This window comes from Megalobrama amblycephala, linkage group LG6 (assembly GCF_018812025.1).
Source record: "Megalobrama amblycephala isolate DHTTF-2021 linkage group LG6, ASM1881202v1, whole genome shotgun sequence".
NCBI classification, from domain to species: Eukaryota; Metazoa; Chordata; class Actinopteri; order Cypriniformes; family Xenocyprididae; genus Megalobrama; species Megalobrama amblycephala.
Window position 1 is genome coordinate 39,292,434 of NC_063049.1, and position 13,793 is coordinate 39,306,226.

The window sequence follows — 13,793 nt, forward strand, 5'->3', positions numbered from 1 at the left end:
TAAATCACAGCAATTTTTTTGGAAAGGCCTAGCATCCAAAGTACGCCTCTTAGTTGCACTCAGCTGAGAAGGCCTCTGATTCTCTTGTTTTTCTAGGCCCGTTTTTACTCTCAGTCACACAAATGTATGCAATTTCATTGCTACAGTTGAGTAAAAGCTATGTGAACTCTTGGATTTACTATGTACTTTTGTATAAATTGGTCATATAGACAATTTGTTTTGCCATGGACTGATGAATATCAAGGCTTGTGGATGTCTTCTGAGATCTCTTTTTTCCAGGCATGGATCAGGCTATGTTTTATTTGCAAACAGAAAAAAATATAAATCTTTTTCTGTTTGTTATAGGCCAGCACAGCTCTGACCAACACCTCCAGTCTGGTTTTGGTGGGCTTTTTTGGGGCAATAAATAATGGCACAAATACCAGTAAATTGACTAGCACAAACCTTAATAAATCACCATAAATTTTGCGTCTAAAAAGGAAAACTCCTAAAAAAATGCATATGCAATAAGGTCAGCTACAAAAATAACTGTCCATGCCAACTGTCACGGTGTGTCTTTAGTAAATCCTAACAGTAGTTTTTTTAATGCCAAAAGAGTGTTTTTACAGATCATTATTTACACATTTGTATTTTTAATACTATGCACTTTAAAATAAACTGCTCCGAAGTGGTATTATAGATAGTGTGGATTTAGTACGTTAAGAGCACTAAACTTTAGCATTAATCAGACCTGGGACGTTCTTGGTGGCGCTCTTACTTCCAGTTGTGTTACATGCTCTCAAGTTTCCAAGACCTGTGGGTGGGTTTTGGGAAAGGCCCATTGTTTGGACTGTAAGCTAAATCCAATTAGCTCAAATCATTCACCTAAGGATTCTTTTTTTAAAACTAGTTCTTTTTTTAAAACTAGTTTTAGTTAATGATAATAACCCTGCTATGAATATTGTGATTTGGTTGCACCTTTTAAGACCAGTTAATGCAGAAATCCATGGCAAATGCAAGGGTTCACTTATTTTTTCCTTGAATCTGCCTTTACAGAACTGACAGCTTAATTTATTTTTAATTTACCTAACCTTTTCCCTTTTCTTTCACTTTAAGGTCACCGTTTTGAGGACAATCCTGGGGTTAGACGTCACCTCGTCAAGAAATCATCACGCTGTCAATTACCACGAACCAGCAATAGCTCACCCCCTCTTTCCAGTCTGAAAAGGAGGAAGAGGATGGACAAGAAAACTCATGAGGTGAGAGCTGAGCTTCCTGACCGCATGGAGAAAAGAAAAATGAGACCTAGTTTCGCACAGCCAGACATACAGTTTGCTCCACATTATAACTTATTCTCACTCACTTAGACAAAGAGACTGTCTGACTAAAATGTTAAGTGTTTTTATGTGTCGTTTAGGAGCAGATTGAGCAGTAATAGAAATAATATTCAAATAATAGCATGGTAGGCTCTCTGTATTGATTTTGAGATCTAAATTTCTGTGTTGTTCCTCAAGAGGTAGCTTAAAGTAAAACCTCCATTTTCCCCAGACTGACATTGATACTGATAATGAGGAGGTGTTAATAGAGATAATCAATCTAGAGGAGCAGGAGAGACCCTCGATTCAGAGATCTTTCCTCTAGTCTGCTGATATCTTTTGATCCATTTCATCCAGTGGGCTTCACTAAACGAGCGAGATCTGTGTCCCTAAATCAGCTGAATTAATTACATAAGGCACTTAGTCAATCAGCACTGGATTCTGTGCTATTCATGTGGCTTTATCTGCTGATCAATAAGCTCTGAATCAACCAGAGTTGAATCTCACTGGAAGTAAAACATGGCTCTTTTTAAGCACCTCAGTTTCAGAAGCATTTTTGCTTTTTCCTTTTCTTTTCAGCCATTTTAACAGTTTCTTCAGGAAACTGTTCTTCAACCAAAGCAATCATCAGTAGGGTTGGGAATCGAAAATCGATTCCATTTCTGGAACCGGAGAGTTAAAGACAGGAATCGGATACTTGTCATAAAATTAAAATGTAGATTTCGCTTATCGATTCCAGTGTGCGTATTTTAATGTGGTTTTAAAATATTCAAGACGCAAATGATAACTTAACTGACCCTTCGCCAGGAGTTTGATTGACAGGAGATCTAACCAATCATAACGCCAAATCCGCCATTTTGTCTGACAAAGCAGTCAGGGGAGTTAGAAGAATAATGTAGGTGGACTTGAACTTGAAAAATGATGTGTACTGACGTCTTTCCACGATTGAAACAACATACCTTATGATGTTCATTCATGTTTATTTGATGCTACTGATGAAATAGTTGGAAGAGATGATCGGTTCACGAGCCGTTTGAACTGAGGGGTTACAGCGATCTGTCACGACACATTAAAGAGCCACAAAACGGCATTTATTGTTTAAATTTCTTTAAAAATAACAAAATTTGAGACTTTGTTTTAACCTGCTCTGTCTTGTCTTCGACACGTTATCAGTGTCCTCTTTGCTCTGCGATGTATTTTTCACTGCATGAGAACATGATGGCGAGAGATCGGCATGGCTTGTCGGACATAGCAACAGTAACTAAAGGGGCCGGGTCTTTGCAAACGGTCAATGGCACACGCAGTCGGTTATGTCTTAAGTGAGTGTAAACAATTGAGAAACAAAGCGCATGTGTAATAGTATACCGGATCTGTGCATGAGTTCTTAAAGTGACAGCAGCCTAATAAACCTGCTGCGGTCTGTGTTATTACTGTTAATCTAAGAACAAAAGAAAAAGAAAGTCACTCACTGAAGACAGTACTTAGTATTTATCTCGTTGCAAATAACAATTGAATCAGAAATTACAATACAGTATTAAATGATTTACTTATAGTCATTTACTTCAGTCTTATTTTATTAGTATTTGTATAGACCCCTTAAAAGTTTGTAAACATTGCAACGTTTCCTGGTGGGCGGGGCTTAGCTGGAGGCAAAAAGAGGCGCTGGACTCAATGTTGACGAGCATAAGCTAGCATGTTTTAGGAGGGATTTATTAAACATAGATGCAGAAGAAGGTTCAGAACTGTCCGAATATGTACAGTCACTGACTCTGCGGGACTGTGACAGCTATTTTTGTAAATTAACTTAAGTTTTGGATATTTCCTAGACAACATATGAATTACTTTCGGGTGGTCCGGGGAATTTTGTCAAGGCTTACTGTCTAATGTAACCTAACGCTGGGTTAACTATGATTATGGCTAGCAATGTGGATTATTTTAAGAGACCATTCAAAGGATGGCACACACATCTATCGCTGTATGTTTGTTTAACATTTAAGCTAGCTAGTGCGCTGAAAGTTGGCGACTTTTCACCTATAAAACAGAAACTTGCTGATTTGTACTAGATAAAACCAACACACCATTACATATGCATTGATTATTTTACCTGATATGAAGTGTGCACTGCAAAAACGAGTATTATTTATGATCATCTCCGTCCAGTCTGTACGCCGTATTGCATTCAACCACAATTATCTTTTTGATTTCTGTGAAGGAATGTCTGCCGGGATCTGGTAAAACTTTAGTTTTGAACCAAAGTGCTGTTCCTTTTATTCTGGCAGCCAAAAACACAACAAGACGACATTTTAAAGTCAAAACCTCAAACTTTTAGCGCGCCTGCTATGAGTTTTTATTTATGTTTTGCCTCCAGCTAGAGCGGTGACGTCACAGTGACGTAGGCGATTAAGGGGTCTATATGATTATTGCATTTTTTTTTTTATATTTTGAATTAGCTTTTATTTTTATATTTTCTGTATTCATTTTAATTTAAGTTTTAGTAGTTATGTACTTTTGTCATTTTTATTAGTTTTTGTTTTTTTTAATATTTTTATTTAGCTTTCATTTATCCTTATTTCAGTTTCAGTTTTAGAAATGTAGTAGTACTTCAATTTCAACAGTTAGTTGCCAAGGTGACATTTCTAATTTTCATCACATTTATTAACTTTACATTTTTCTCATTTATATTTTAAGTTATTTTTAAGTAAAATTTTCTAATATTTATATTTTATTTAAGCTTTATTTAATGAACAAAAACAATTTTTAATAGTTTAGTTTTAGCTAATAATATCAACACTGCTTTACCTAAAGTCATAAACATAAAATACCAAATGTTTTTGAATATATACATAAGGTTTATTGCTAAATGAGGTGAGCCGTTATATGCACCATTATGTAATTTTAATCTTTCGCGTACTTTCACTTTTTCTTGTGTACCAACACTTCTCACATGTTGCCTGTACGTTGCAATTCAGAGTCAAAGCGTCTGTGTCTGGGTGATTAGTCATTGTAGAAATTTCAAATGTGATGATAATTTGCGAATGCCAGCCGGCAGTGGCAGATCTTACATAGGAAATATAGGCAGCCGTCTAGGCCGGCAATGTGCTGAGGGGCGGCATGGGGCACTGCTTGTGCACCCAGCTTTCAGAAACAACTTTCTTCTCTTCTTTATAGTAATGAAAGTGTCAAGAGTGCGTTATTGTAACGTGAGAGAGCATCCATGTAATACACAAGAATCTCTCACATGTTTGATTTTGCCTAAGGCACCAAAGAAGCCAGAAGTTATTTTCACTTCAAGCACTGGCTAAATCTTCAATATATACAGTATTACAAGTAGTTTGAGAGTGTAAGTAGACTGATTTGATTGTATTGATGATCGTTGGTAGCATAGCTCTTAGCACTGAGAATTTGGTAATGAAAATTTTGTCTTATGAAACTTGTGAAACTCTGGCTTTTGGCTTCAGCAGAAGCATAAAGCTCATAGTAGGTCTGTGTTCAGGTTTTCGTTTATTTTTTGATAGATCCATTACCTCTATTTTTACTCTAGAATTAGAAACAAAAGAAGATTTATGATATTGCTGTCATGTTTTGTTGGCAAAATATTTCAGTTTTGCTCCACTTCCAACTAGAGCTGTACTTGTTTGCCTGTTTCCTAGAAATAAGCTGCCCAGGGAAATGCCACAATGGCCGCCAAGTGAACTGAATTGCCCTGAAGCAACTTTGGTTATAATTCATTAAAAGTGCTTTATGATGTGCTTTTGACATTGTGTTCACCATAGGTGTTTGTGGAGCTCAATGAGCTGATAGTGGATAAGAACCAGGAGATGCGCTGGAAAGAGACGGCACGTTGGATCAAGTTTGAGGAAGACGTGGAGGAGGAGACGGATCGCTGGGGTAAACCGCACGTGGCCTCGCTGTCCTTCCGTAGTCTGCTGGAGCTCCGCAGGACCATCACACATGGTAAGAGTCGAACGCTCTGCCAGCCCACTCAACCCTGCGATCCTGGTCCAACCCTAACATCCATGCACTGTTTCTAGTTGACAAACCAGTGCCGTGTGACTGACAGAATTCAAATGGACATGTAAATTAGATAAATGGATGAAACCCTCTTGGGCATATCCACTTTTTGACCATGAAAAACTGATAATTATTCATTCAAGGATAACAAGGTAAACAGTTCTTTAGTTTTGAAAAATGCTTTTGCAAAAGCATGACTTAGTCCAAACACATGTCTATCAATGAGAAGGTTTTGGTAAGTTTCAGTCCTTGTGGTTATGAAACTAACATGACAACCCTGACAAAAAACATTGGCAGTCATAAACTGACACGAGGGTTTGCAAAAACAACTAAAAATTAGGAGTAATTTAATATCGCAGTTAACAGTGTATGTCACGATATATTTGTTTATGCTGAACATTTGATTGAAATGTGGTGCAGTGCCTTTATCTTTGGATTATCCAGCGAATTAAATACTTTACAAATGCAAGCTACTTTGATTGTTTTCTTCTTTTATTTGCAACTCAAAGGACCAAACATTTATTTATATAACCAGAAGATTATTCATAACAAATGATCAAGCCTGGCATCAGTGCAAAAACTCTTTCAAATTATGCAACACTTGGGTTAAAAACTAAATAATCAAATCAGTAGAAATAATATTATAAAACTGATAGTTCTGGCTCTAAATTCTGTTTGGAATGGTACAAAAACAATATGCATGTATGTATGTATGTATGTATGTATGTATATAAATATCAGAGCTATTTTAGTATTATTTCAGACAGGACCACTTTGGCAAGTTACTCGAGTTTATTGAAACACAATTTATCTTTGGCGGTATGGTTCCTTATGGGGCTTCTTGCTCCAAAATTAATTGAACATACAAGAGCTTTAACATTAACCCCCCGGAACCATCAGCTTGGAAATACATAGACAATTAAGACACTATAGTAATGTTTTTAAAAGTGAACAGTGGTAATCGTGTTGATGTGGCAATGGGACGTCTATACTGTAGCTTGGTTATGAGAATGAGTGTCTCTCAGCAGTGAGGTCCATGCCAGCTAGGACTTAGTAATCTGAAACAAAAGAAGATGACAACCAGAAGGTGCACAGTAATATGCTCATGCTTATAATGGGTAGGGAGGGTTGCGAGCAGTTTGAACATACTTACCGAGCAGTAATGCCACGTATATATGTCCAGTCTAATAGGAGAATGGTAGTGATTGGAGCAATTTGACAGCTGACCGTGTCAGCTGGTTGCAGCACTATGCCTACATTTACTGTAAATACTATTATAGTATTTATTAATATTTTGAGCTATTTACTTTTATATTTTCAATTTTAATTTTAGTTTGTTTGGTATTGTTATGTGCTTTTGTCATTTTTATTAAATTTTCAGTATGTTAAATATTACTTTTACATGTTTCTTCCTGAATATTGAATAATTACACTTTATTTCAATTATCAATATATTATATTTAAGCAATAATGTACGAGAGGCTGTGCTGTATTGTGAATAAGTGACTTATTCAGGATACAGCACTAGCTTTGTGTACCTTATTGCTTTTATAAAACAGTTACCACACAATACAAATATTAAAGCCACAAATATGTATCAATGCAACTTTCATGAAGTAAACTTTCACTAAAAGCCTTCCTTACACCAGAAAAAATAGTCCCTGACTGTGAACAGCAACAGAAGTTACATTATTACGCCATTAGATGGCGGCAAAGACTGTCTTTATGAGTGTGTGAGTCAGTAGCGAAGACTTTTACATTGAAAAGACTGAACTGTTGTGAACACGGAACAAGACGCAACTGACAAATGATTTGACTAGCGCTGTCAGTCATGGAAAACCCCTTAACTGTTAAAAGGACAAGATAATACATCAGACATTTAAACTGATTTTTTATAATGAACAATGGACTGACCTGAAGGAAAATGCTAAATCTGAGTGCAGGTAATAAACTCGCTCACTCGATCTCTTTCTCACAATAATCTTCTACATAATACAGTAAACATCAATGAACAATATCAACTGAGAACATACAGTTTACATTGCTAAGAGTGGTTGCTAAGGGTGTTGTGTAGTGATGCACAGAAGCGTTGGGTAAAGCAGTCATGGCCGTGTTTTATCGTGAATAAAACAGCTATTGACCAATCAGAATCAAGGACAGGAACTGTTTTATAAGCCATATTATAAAACAGTATATGTGTATGATATATGGAGTGATGTTACTTTATACTGCATATGTGCCAGCATGACAAACACTGTGTTTTATTACCCAGGTGCCATAATGCTAGATCTGGATCAAACCACACTGCCTGGCATCTCCCACTTGCTGGTGGAAACCATGATCATCTCGGACCAAATCAGAGCCGAAGACCGAGCCAACGTGCTGCGAGCCCTTTTGCTCAAACACAGGTTAGTTGAGGTCAGACATCAATACTCCAAAAAAGCTCATATTGATCTTCTCTGCGGTGGGCCTTGATGCCAATGTCCTTTGTCACAGCTGCCACTATTGGTTTTCTGCTAAATGAAGAAGCGTGATTACATAACAAATAGACTTCATGACAGCGCGCCAGGCCAATGGAGTTTCTAATGGCATTTTGCTATTGCAGCTGCATAGACATTGGTTACATCAAAGAGTGTTTAAAGGGGTGGTTGATTATGATTTTACTTTTTTTTTTACTTTAGTTGGTGTGTAATGTTGCTGTTTGAGCACAAACAACATCTGCAAAGTTACGAAGCTCAAAGTTCAAAGCAAAGGGAGATATTTTCTTTTAAAGAATTCTCTGTTTAAGAACTACAACAAACAGCTGGTTGGAACTACAACAAGCTTCTTCCCGGGTTAGTGACATCACTAACCCTAAAATTTACATAAACCCTGCCCCCGAGAACACGCAACATAGGGGGTGAGGCCATGTTATTGCTATACAGTACGTAACACAAATGCAATAGCATGTCATAAAAGCAAGATGACAACATAAGTTATAACTGTAATTAAACTAAACTATATTTGTTCTGTCTTCATGCAGCAAATATTCTCTGACTCTGTAGGCATCTTACAACAGTTCCCACATGAGCGATTTATAGATTATCATGACAGAATATGCTAATCAATGACTTTAAGATAGTTAACTCCACATCATCTACATAAATTCATAACTAACCATTCTGAAACGTCCTGTTGCATTCTACATGTTGTTACTTCTTCTTGAGTCTCTCCATCATTGTACGGTTTGAACATAAAATGCTGAACAGTTTCTGACATTTTCAGTGATTCCGCATAAGGTAATTGCATAATCAGAGCTGCTAACATGAACTCTTGAAACTCCGCCCTCTTCTTGGGAGCAGCAGCTCATTTGCATTTAAAGGGACACACAAAAACAAAGCGTTTTTTTCTCAACCTCAAAAAGTGACAAATTTAACATGCTATAAAAATTATCTGTGGGGTATTTTGAGCTAGAACTTCACATACACACTCTGGGAACATCAAAGACTTATTTTACATCTTGTAAAAGTGGCATTATATGACCCCTTTAAAGGAATAGTTTTTAAAGGAATAGATTCATCCCCATGTCATTTCAGTATTTTCTATCTTCCATGAAACACAAAAGGAGATGTTAGGCAGAATGTCCGGGCTGCTCTTTTTCATGCAACAAAAAAAGCTCTAAAAAAGCACCATAAAACTAGTCCAAATGACTTATTTCATATTTCCATAGCTACAGTATATCCCATAGCTCTCAAATCTAATTTGCTGTCAAGTTTTCCAGACATCAATAATGTGATGCATCTCATTTTTAAAATAAAAGATAAGTGTGAGAAACGGTGTTATTGTAGTATCACTGATATACTATCATTGAGAACTGTTTTTGTCATTTTTCTATATATATATATATATATATATATATATATATATATATATATATATATATTTAACATGTTTATATAGTTTTTATTCCTTTTTTTCAGTTTTAGGTTTTTACTTTTAGTACATCAAGTTAGCTTAAAGGGTTAGTTCACCCAAAAATGAAAACTCACCATCATGTCGTTCCAAACCCGTAAGACCTCCGTTCATCTTCAGAACACAGTTTAAGATATTTTAGATTTAGTCCGAGAGCTTTCTGTCCCTCCATTGAAAATGTATGTACGGTATACTGTCCATGTCGAGAAAGGTAATAAAATCATCATCAAAGTAGTCCATGTGACATCAGTGGGTTAGTTAGAATTTTTTGAAGCATCAAAAATACATTTTGGTCCAAAAATAACAAAAACTATGACTTTATTCAGCATTGTCTTCTCTTCCAGAATCCTTTCCATTGAATTGATTCCATTGAATTGATTCCATTGAATCCTTTCATCTGTCGGCGTTGATAATGCACCTTTATGTCGCCGTGGTTGTTTTTGGCGATTAGGACATCCGCGACATGCACACTTACGCACCATTTTAAAAAATATAGCAATACCAAAATACAAACAATGTAGAATAGCTTGAGTACAGCGTGCGTCTCCCTCAGGCTGTAAACGAAGCTCGGGCGCACCAGATAACACGTCAGCAGCGTCTTACGTCAGCAGCGTTACTGCAGAGTCGTGAACAACACTCCGGAGCAGAAGGGGGCGGTAATGCACCAATAAGCTGAATGCCAACCGCCGTAAAACAGGAAAGAAGAAGAAGCGGAGTCATGAACGCAGATTGACAACAGACCCGGAAGAGAATACATTGCTGAATAAAGTCGTAGTTTTTGTTATTTTTGGACCAAAATGTATTTTCGATGCTTCAAAATGTTGCGGATGTCCTAATCGCCAAAAACAACCACGGCAACGTAAAAGTGCATTACCAACACCGAAAGATGAAAGATTCAATGGAATCAATTCAATGGAAACGATTCCAGAAGAGAATACAATGCTGAATAAAGTCGTAGTTTTTGTTATTTTTGGGCCAAAATGTATTTTCGATGCTTCAAAAACTAACTAACCCACTGACGTCACATGGACTACTTTGATGATGTTTTATTACCTTTCTGGACATGGACAGTATACCGTACAAACATTTTCAATGGAGGGACAGAAAGCTCTTGGACTAAATCTAAAATATCTTAATTTGTGTTCCGAAGATGAACGGAGGTCTTGCGGGTTTGGAACGACATGAGGGTGAGTCATTAATGACATAATTTTCATTTTTGGGTGAACTAACCCTTTAAATGGGAAAATGAGAAATGTTGCTCTGGAAATTAGCTGAATTTTTATTTTTTGTTAATTCTAATTTTTATTAAAATAATTATTTAATTTTATTTTATGTTAAGTAACAAAAATGTCTTTTTTGTGGTTTCAGTTATAATAATAACCCTAGTGTGAAAGAGATTATGAGTGAAAAACTTAATTATGGTCTGTACAGATATATCATATGATTTCAGAAGACTTAAAGTATAGCGCACAAGTAACAGGCTAATTTTATCATGCTTTTAAGGTGCTTTTTTTGGAGATTGGCCGTATAAATGATCATGCACTTTTTAGCTCACACATTCATCATTTTTGAATACAATACAGTGTCAGAATGACATGAGGGTCAGGTTTCGATTTTTGGGTGAATTATTTCTGTAACCCATTCACTGTGGTTTCATTACCTTGTTTAAAATCTGGACTATAAGTTAGTGCTGTACAAATGCAGTATTTAGTATGACTCAGACAGGCCTCCTTTCTTGAAGGATTGTGAAGTGCTGTGTGTTTTCTTTGTTAAGCTCTGCTCAGCCACAGGATCACACTCTGAGGTCAGAATGGTACTTTACATGAGTGCTACTGCTAACAGAATTAATATCGCATGGCCTTCGCTACAGAAATGTGGGTTACATTAATGGTTTGAAGATGTACCTTCTTTTTGAACCCCTTTGTATTAATATGACAAAAGATATTCATAAATTGGCTCCAAATACACATGTGCTCGGTTTCACAGACAAGGCTTAAGCCTAGTCCCAGACTAAAATGCATGTTTGAGCTGTTTAAACTAAAAGTAACTTGCACCGACATATCTTAAAATATGTCAGTGCCATTGTTTTGTCTCAAGATGCACACCAGTGATGTTTTTTTTTTAAGGCACATTTAAAAAAGTGACCTAATTTAACTAAGGCCTAATCCTGGCTTAATCTAAGCCCTGTCTGTGAAACCGGGCCATAATGAAGTAAAACACTAGATTAAGCTTCTCTACGGCATTTCCCATCATCTCAGATGCAGCTTTCCATGAGAAACGTGTCCAATTATTCACCAAAAATGTCTTTGTAATGTGGAAAAAAATACATCAAGGTGCTCTATAAGTTAGGTCATCGGTTACTCAAGTTTTGGGAATGTTTTCAAACACAATTGAATGTCACCTTGTGTTTGTGAACATTACAGCGACCAGTTTGGCTGGAGCACAACAAGATTTCAAATAAAGCTTAATGAGTGTGCCGATGTCAACCGCTGGACACGGTCGCGGTGACGTGTGTAACAAAGCTGGGCAGCCACTCTTTAGTCTTCACTTTTTTTCAGTACACATAGAGCACCCAGAGCAAACCAAGATTAGTCTTTTGTGAAAAACAATAAAGGCATTTATTAATTCATTGGACTACCTCTGCTGTCGATTTTTAGAGTTTCAATTCTAAATATTCCCTGATGTTATCTAGCCGCTTTTCTGTTGTTTTTAGCATTTTTTTTACTGATTGCTTTGGCACGTTTCTTCGAGCGAACAGGGAATGCGGTTTGGTTTTGCAGTTTGGATTCTGATATCCTGACATGTTGGGTTTTGTGTTTGCTTTGCAAATATTGCAAGCGAAGATGGAAAATTGCCTTTTTGGACATTGATAAGCAAGGAAATTGCTGTACCCGTGGAGCTAAATAAACACAAGAGCAGGGATATTTGTCTCACAGAGGAGAACAAATGGACTCGAGGAACTTGACAGATTAAAGAAGTCATAACATTTCCACTATTAAAGACATAGCTCACCCAAAAAGAAAATGAAAATACTGTCATTTATTCACCCTTTTGTCAACTGACCCATATGACTTACATTCTTTTGTTGAAAACAAAAGGTACATGGCTGCTACATGGTTTAGCTATCCCTTTAATGCATGTGTTTATGGAATATAGAGAATGCATTGTAAAAAAATATTTTATTAATCAGTATTTACATCTTTCATCTAAAAATATCTTAGAATCCTAAAAGGAATAGTTCACCCCAAAATGAAAATTATCCCATAAGTGTACCCCCTAGGTGTATATGACTTTCTTCTTTTAGCCAAACACTATCAGAGTTATACTGAATAATATCCTGGCTCTTCCTTACTTTGTAATGGCACTGAATAGTGTCTGAGTTTTTTAAGCTCCAAAAAGCGTGTCCATCCATCATAAAAGTAATCCATATTACTTTTTTAGTAATAATTAGTAATTAGTAATACATAATCTAACTCCAGTGGATTAAAGGTACTAAAGAGGATTTTTTCGTCGACTGAGAAACCAAAGACTGTTACTGAGTTTTTGAATATGAGCGCATGCGTAAGAACAGCCTCCCAAAAACGCCTCCCTAAACTGGTGCACGAGTATTGGAACACGAGTGTTTACCACCGCCATTCACTGTGTCGTGTTAGTGGATTTATTATGTCGGACTCACCGCAGGTAACTCATAATCTGCAGTTGTTACTCCTGTCTCCTGACAAAAACATTGCATGCGGCGCCTGTGGAGTGTGGAAAGTTACTGGAGCGCACAGCCGTGCTCGTCTCTCACAAGGAACGTCATGGCAGTGACTGACAAGCCAGAGGGCCAATCCGCGCACGTCTCTCACAAGGAACGTCACGGCAGTGATTGACAAGCCAGAGGGCCAATCATCACGTAAACGATTGGCTGATGTTTTTAAGGCCCTACCTCATGCACAGATGATGTATAATAATATTATTCCTTTCAGTGCACCTAATAAATAGTCTTTTATCAGTTAGTAAAGACAGTTTCAAGTAATATTGCAAAAATGTATAAAACAAAACATCCTCTTTAGCACCTTTAATAAATGCCTTCTGAAGTGAAGTCATGGGTTTTTGTGAGAAAAATATCCATATTTAAAACTTTATAAACTAAAATCACTGGCTTCCGGCAATGTCCGTAAGCGCGTTCACGAGAGAGTCGAGTTCCAGCTGAAGGGTAACCTCCAACCTGACGAAGGATGTAGCTCCTCTTATTTTGAAATCCTCCAACATTTTTCTTTAAAACTTCTCACTGCAGACTTCTAATTCGTGACCGGCATTTTGTTTTGCTTCTGTGTTCATCAGTTGTCACCTCGCTTACGCTACACCAATGTCATACGTCTGGTCAGAGGTCACCCATCCGCCAGAACTCAACTCTCTTGTGAACACACGTACAGATGTTACCGGAAGCCAGAAATAGTTTAGAAAGTTTTAAATATATATATATTTTTTTTTTTACAAAAACTCATCGCTTCACTTCAGAAGGTATTTATTAACCCCCTGGAGTCATATGGA

At 36.9% G+C, this 13,793-nt stretch overlaps 1 protein-coding gene across 1 annotated transcript in view; it reads left to right on the plus strand.

The window, feature by feature from the left end:
- The window catches only part of slc4a3 (solute carrier family 4 member 3), a 94,576-nt gene that overhangs the window by 64,525 nt on the left and 16,258 nt on the right, over window positions 1–13,793 (plus strand). Inside the window, 3 exon segments of the mRNA XM_048194574.1 lie at window positions 1,096–1,238; window positions 5,069–5,249; window positions 7,579–7,714. Coding sequence (XP_048050531.1) covers window positions 1,096–1,238; window positions 5,069–5,249; window positions 7,579–7,714 — 460 coding nt within the window.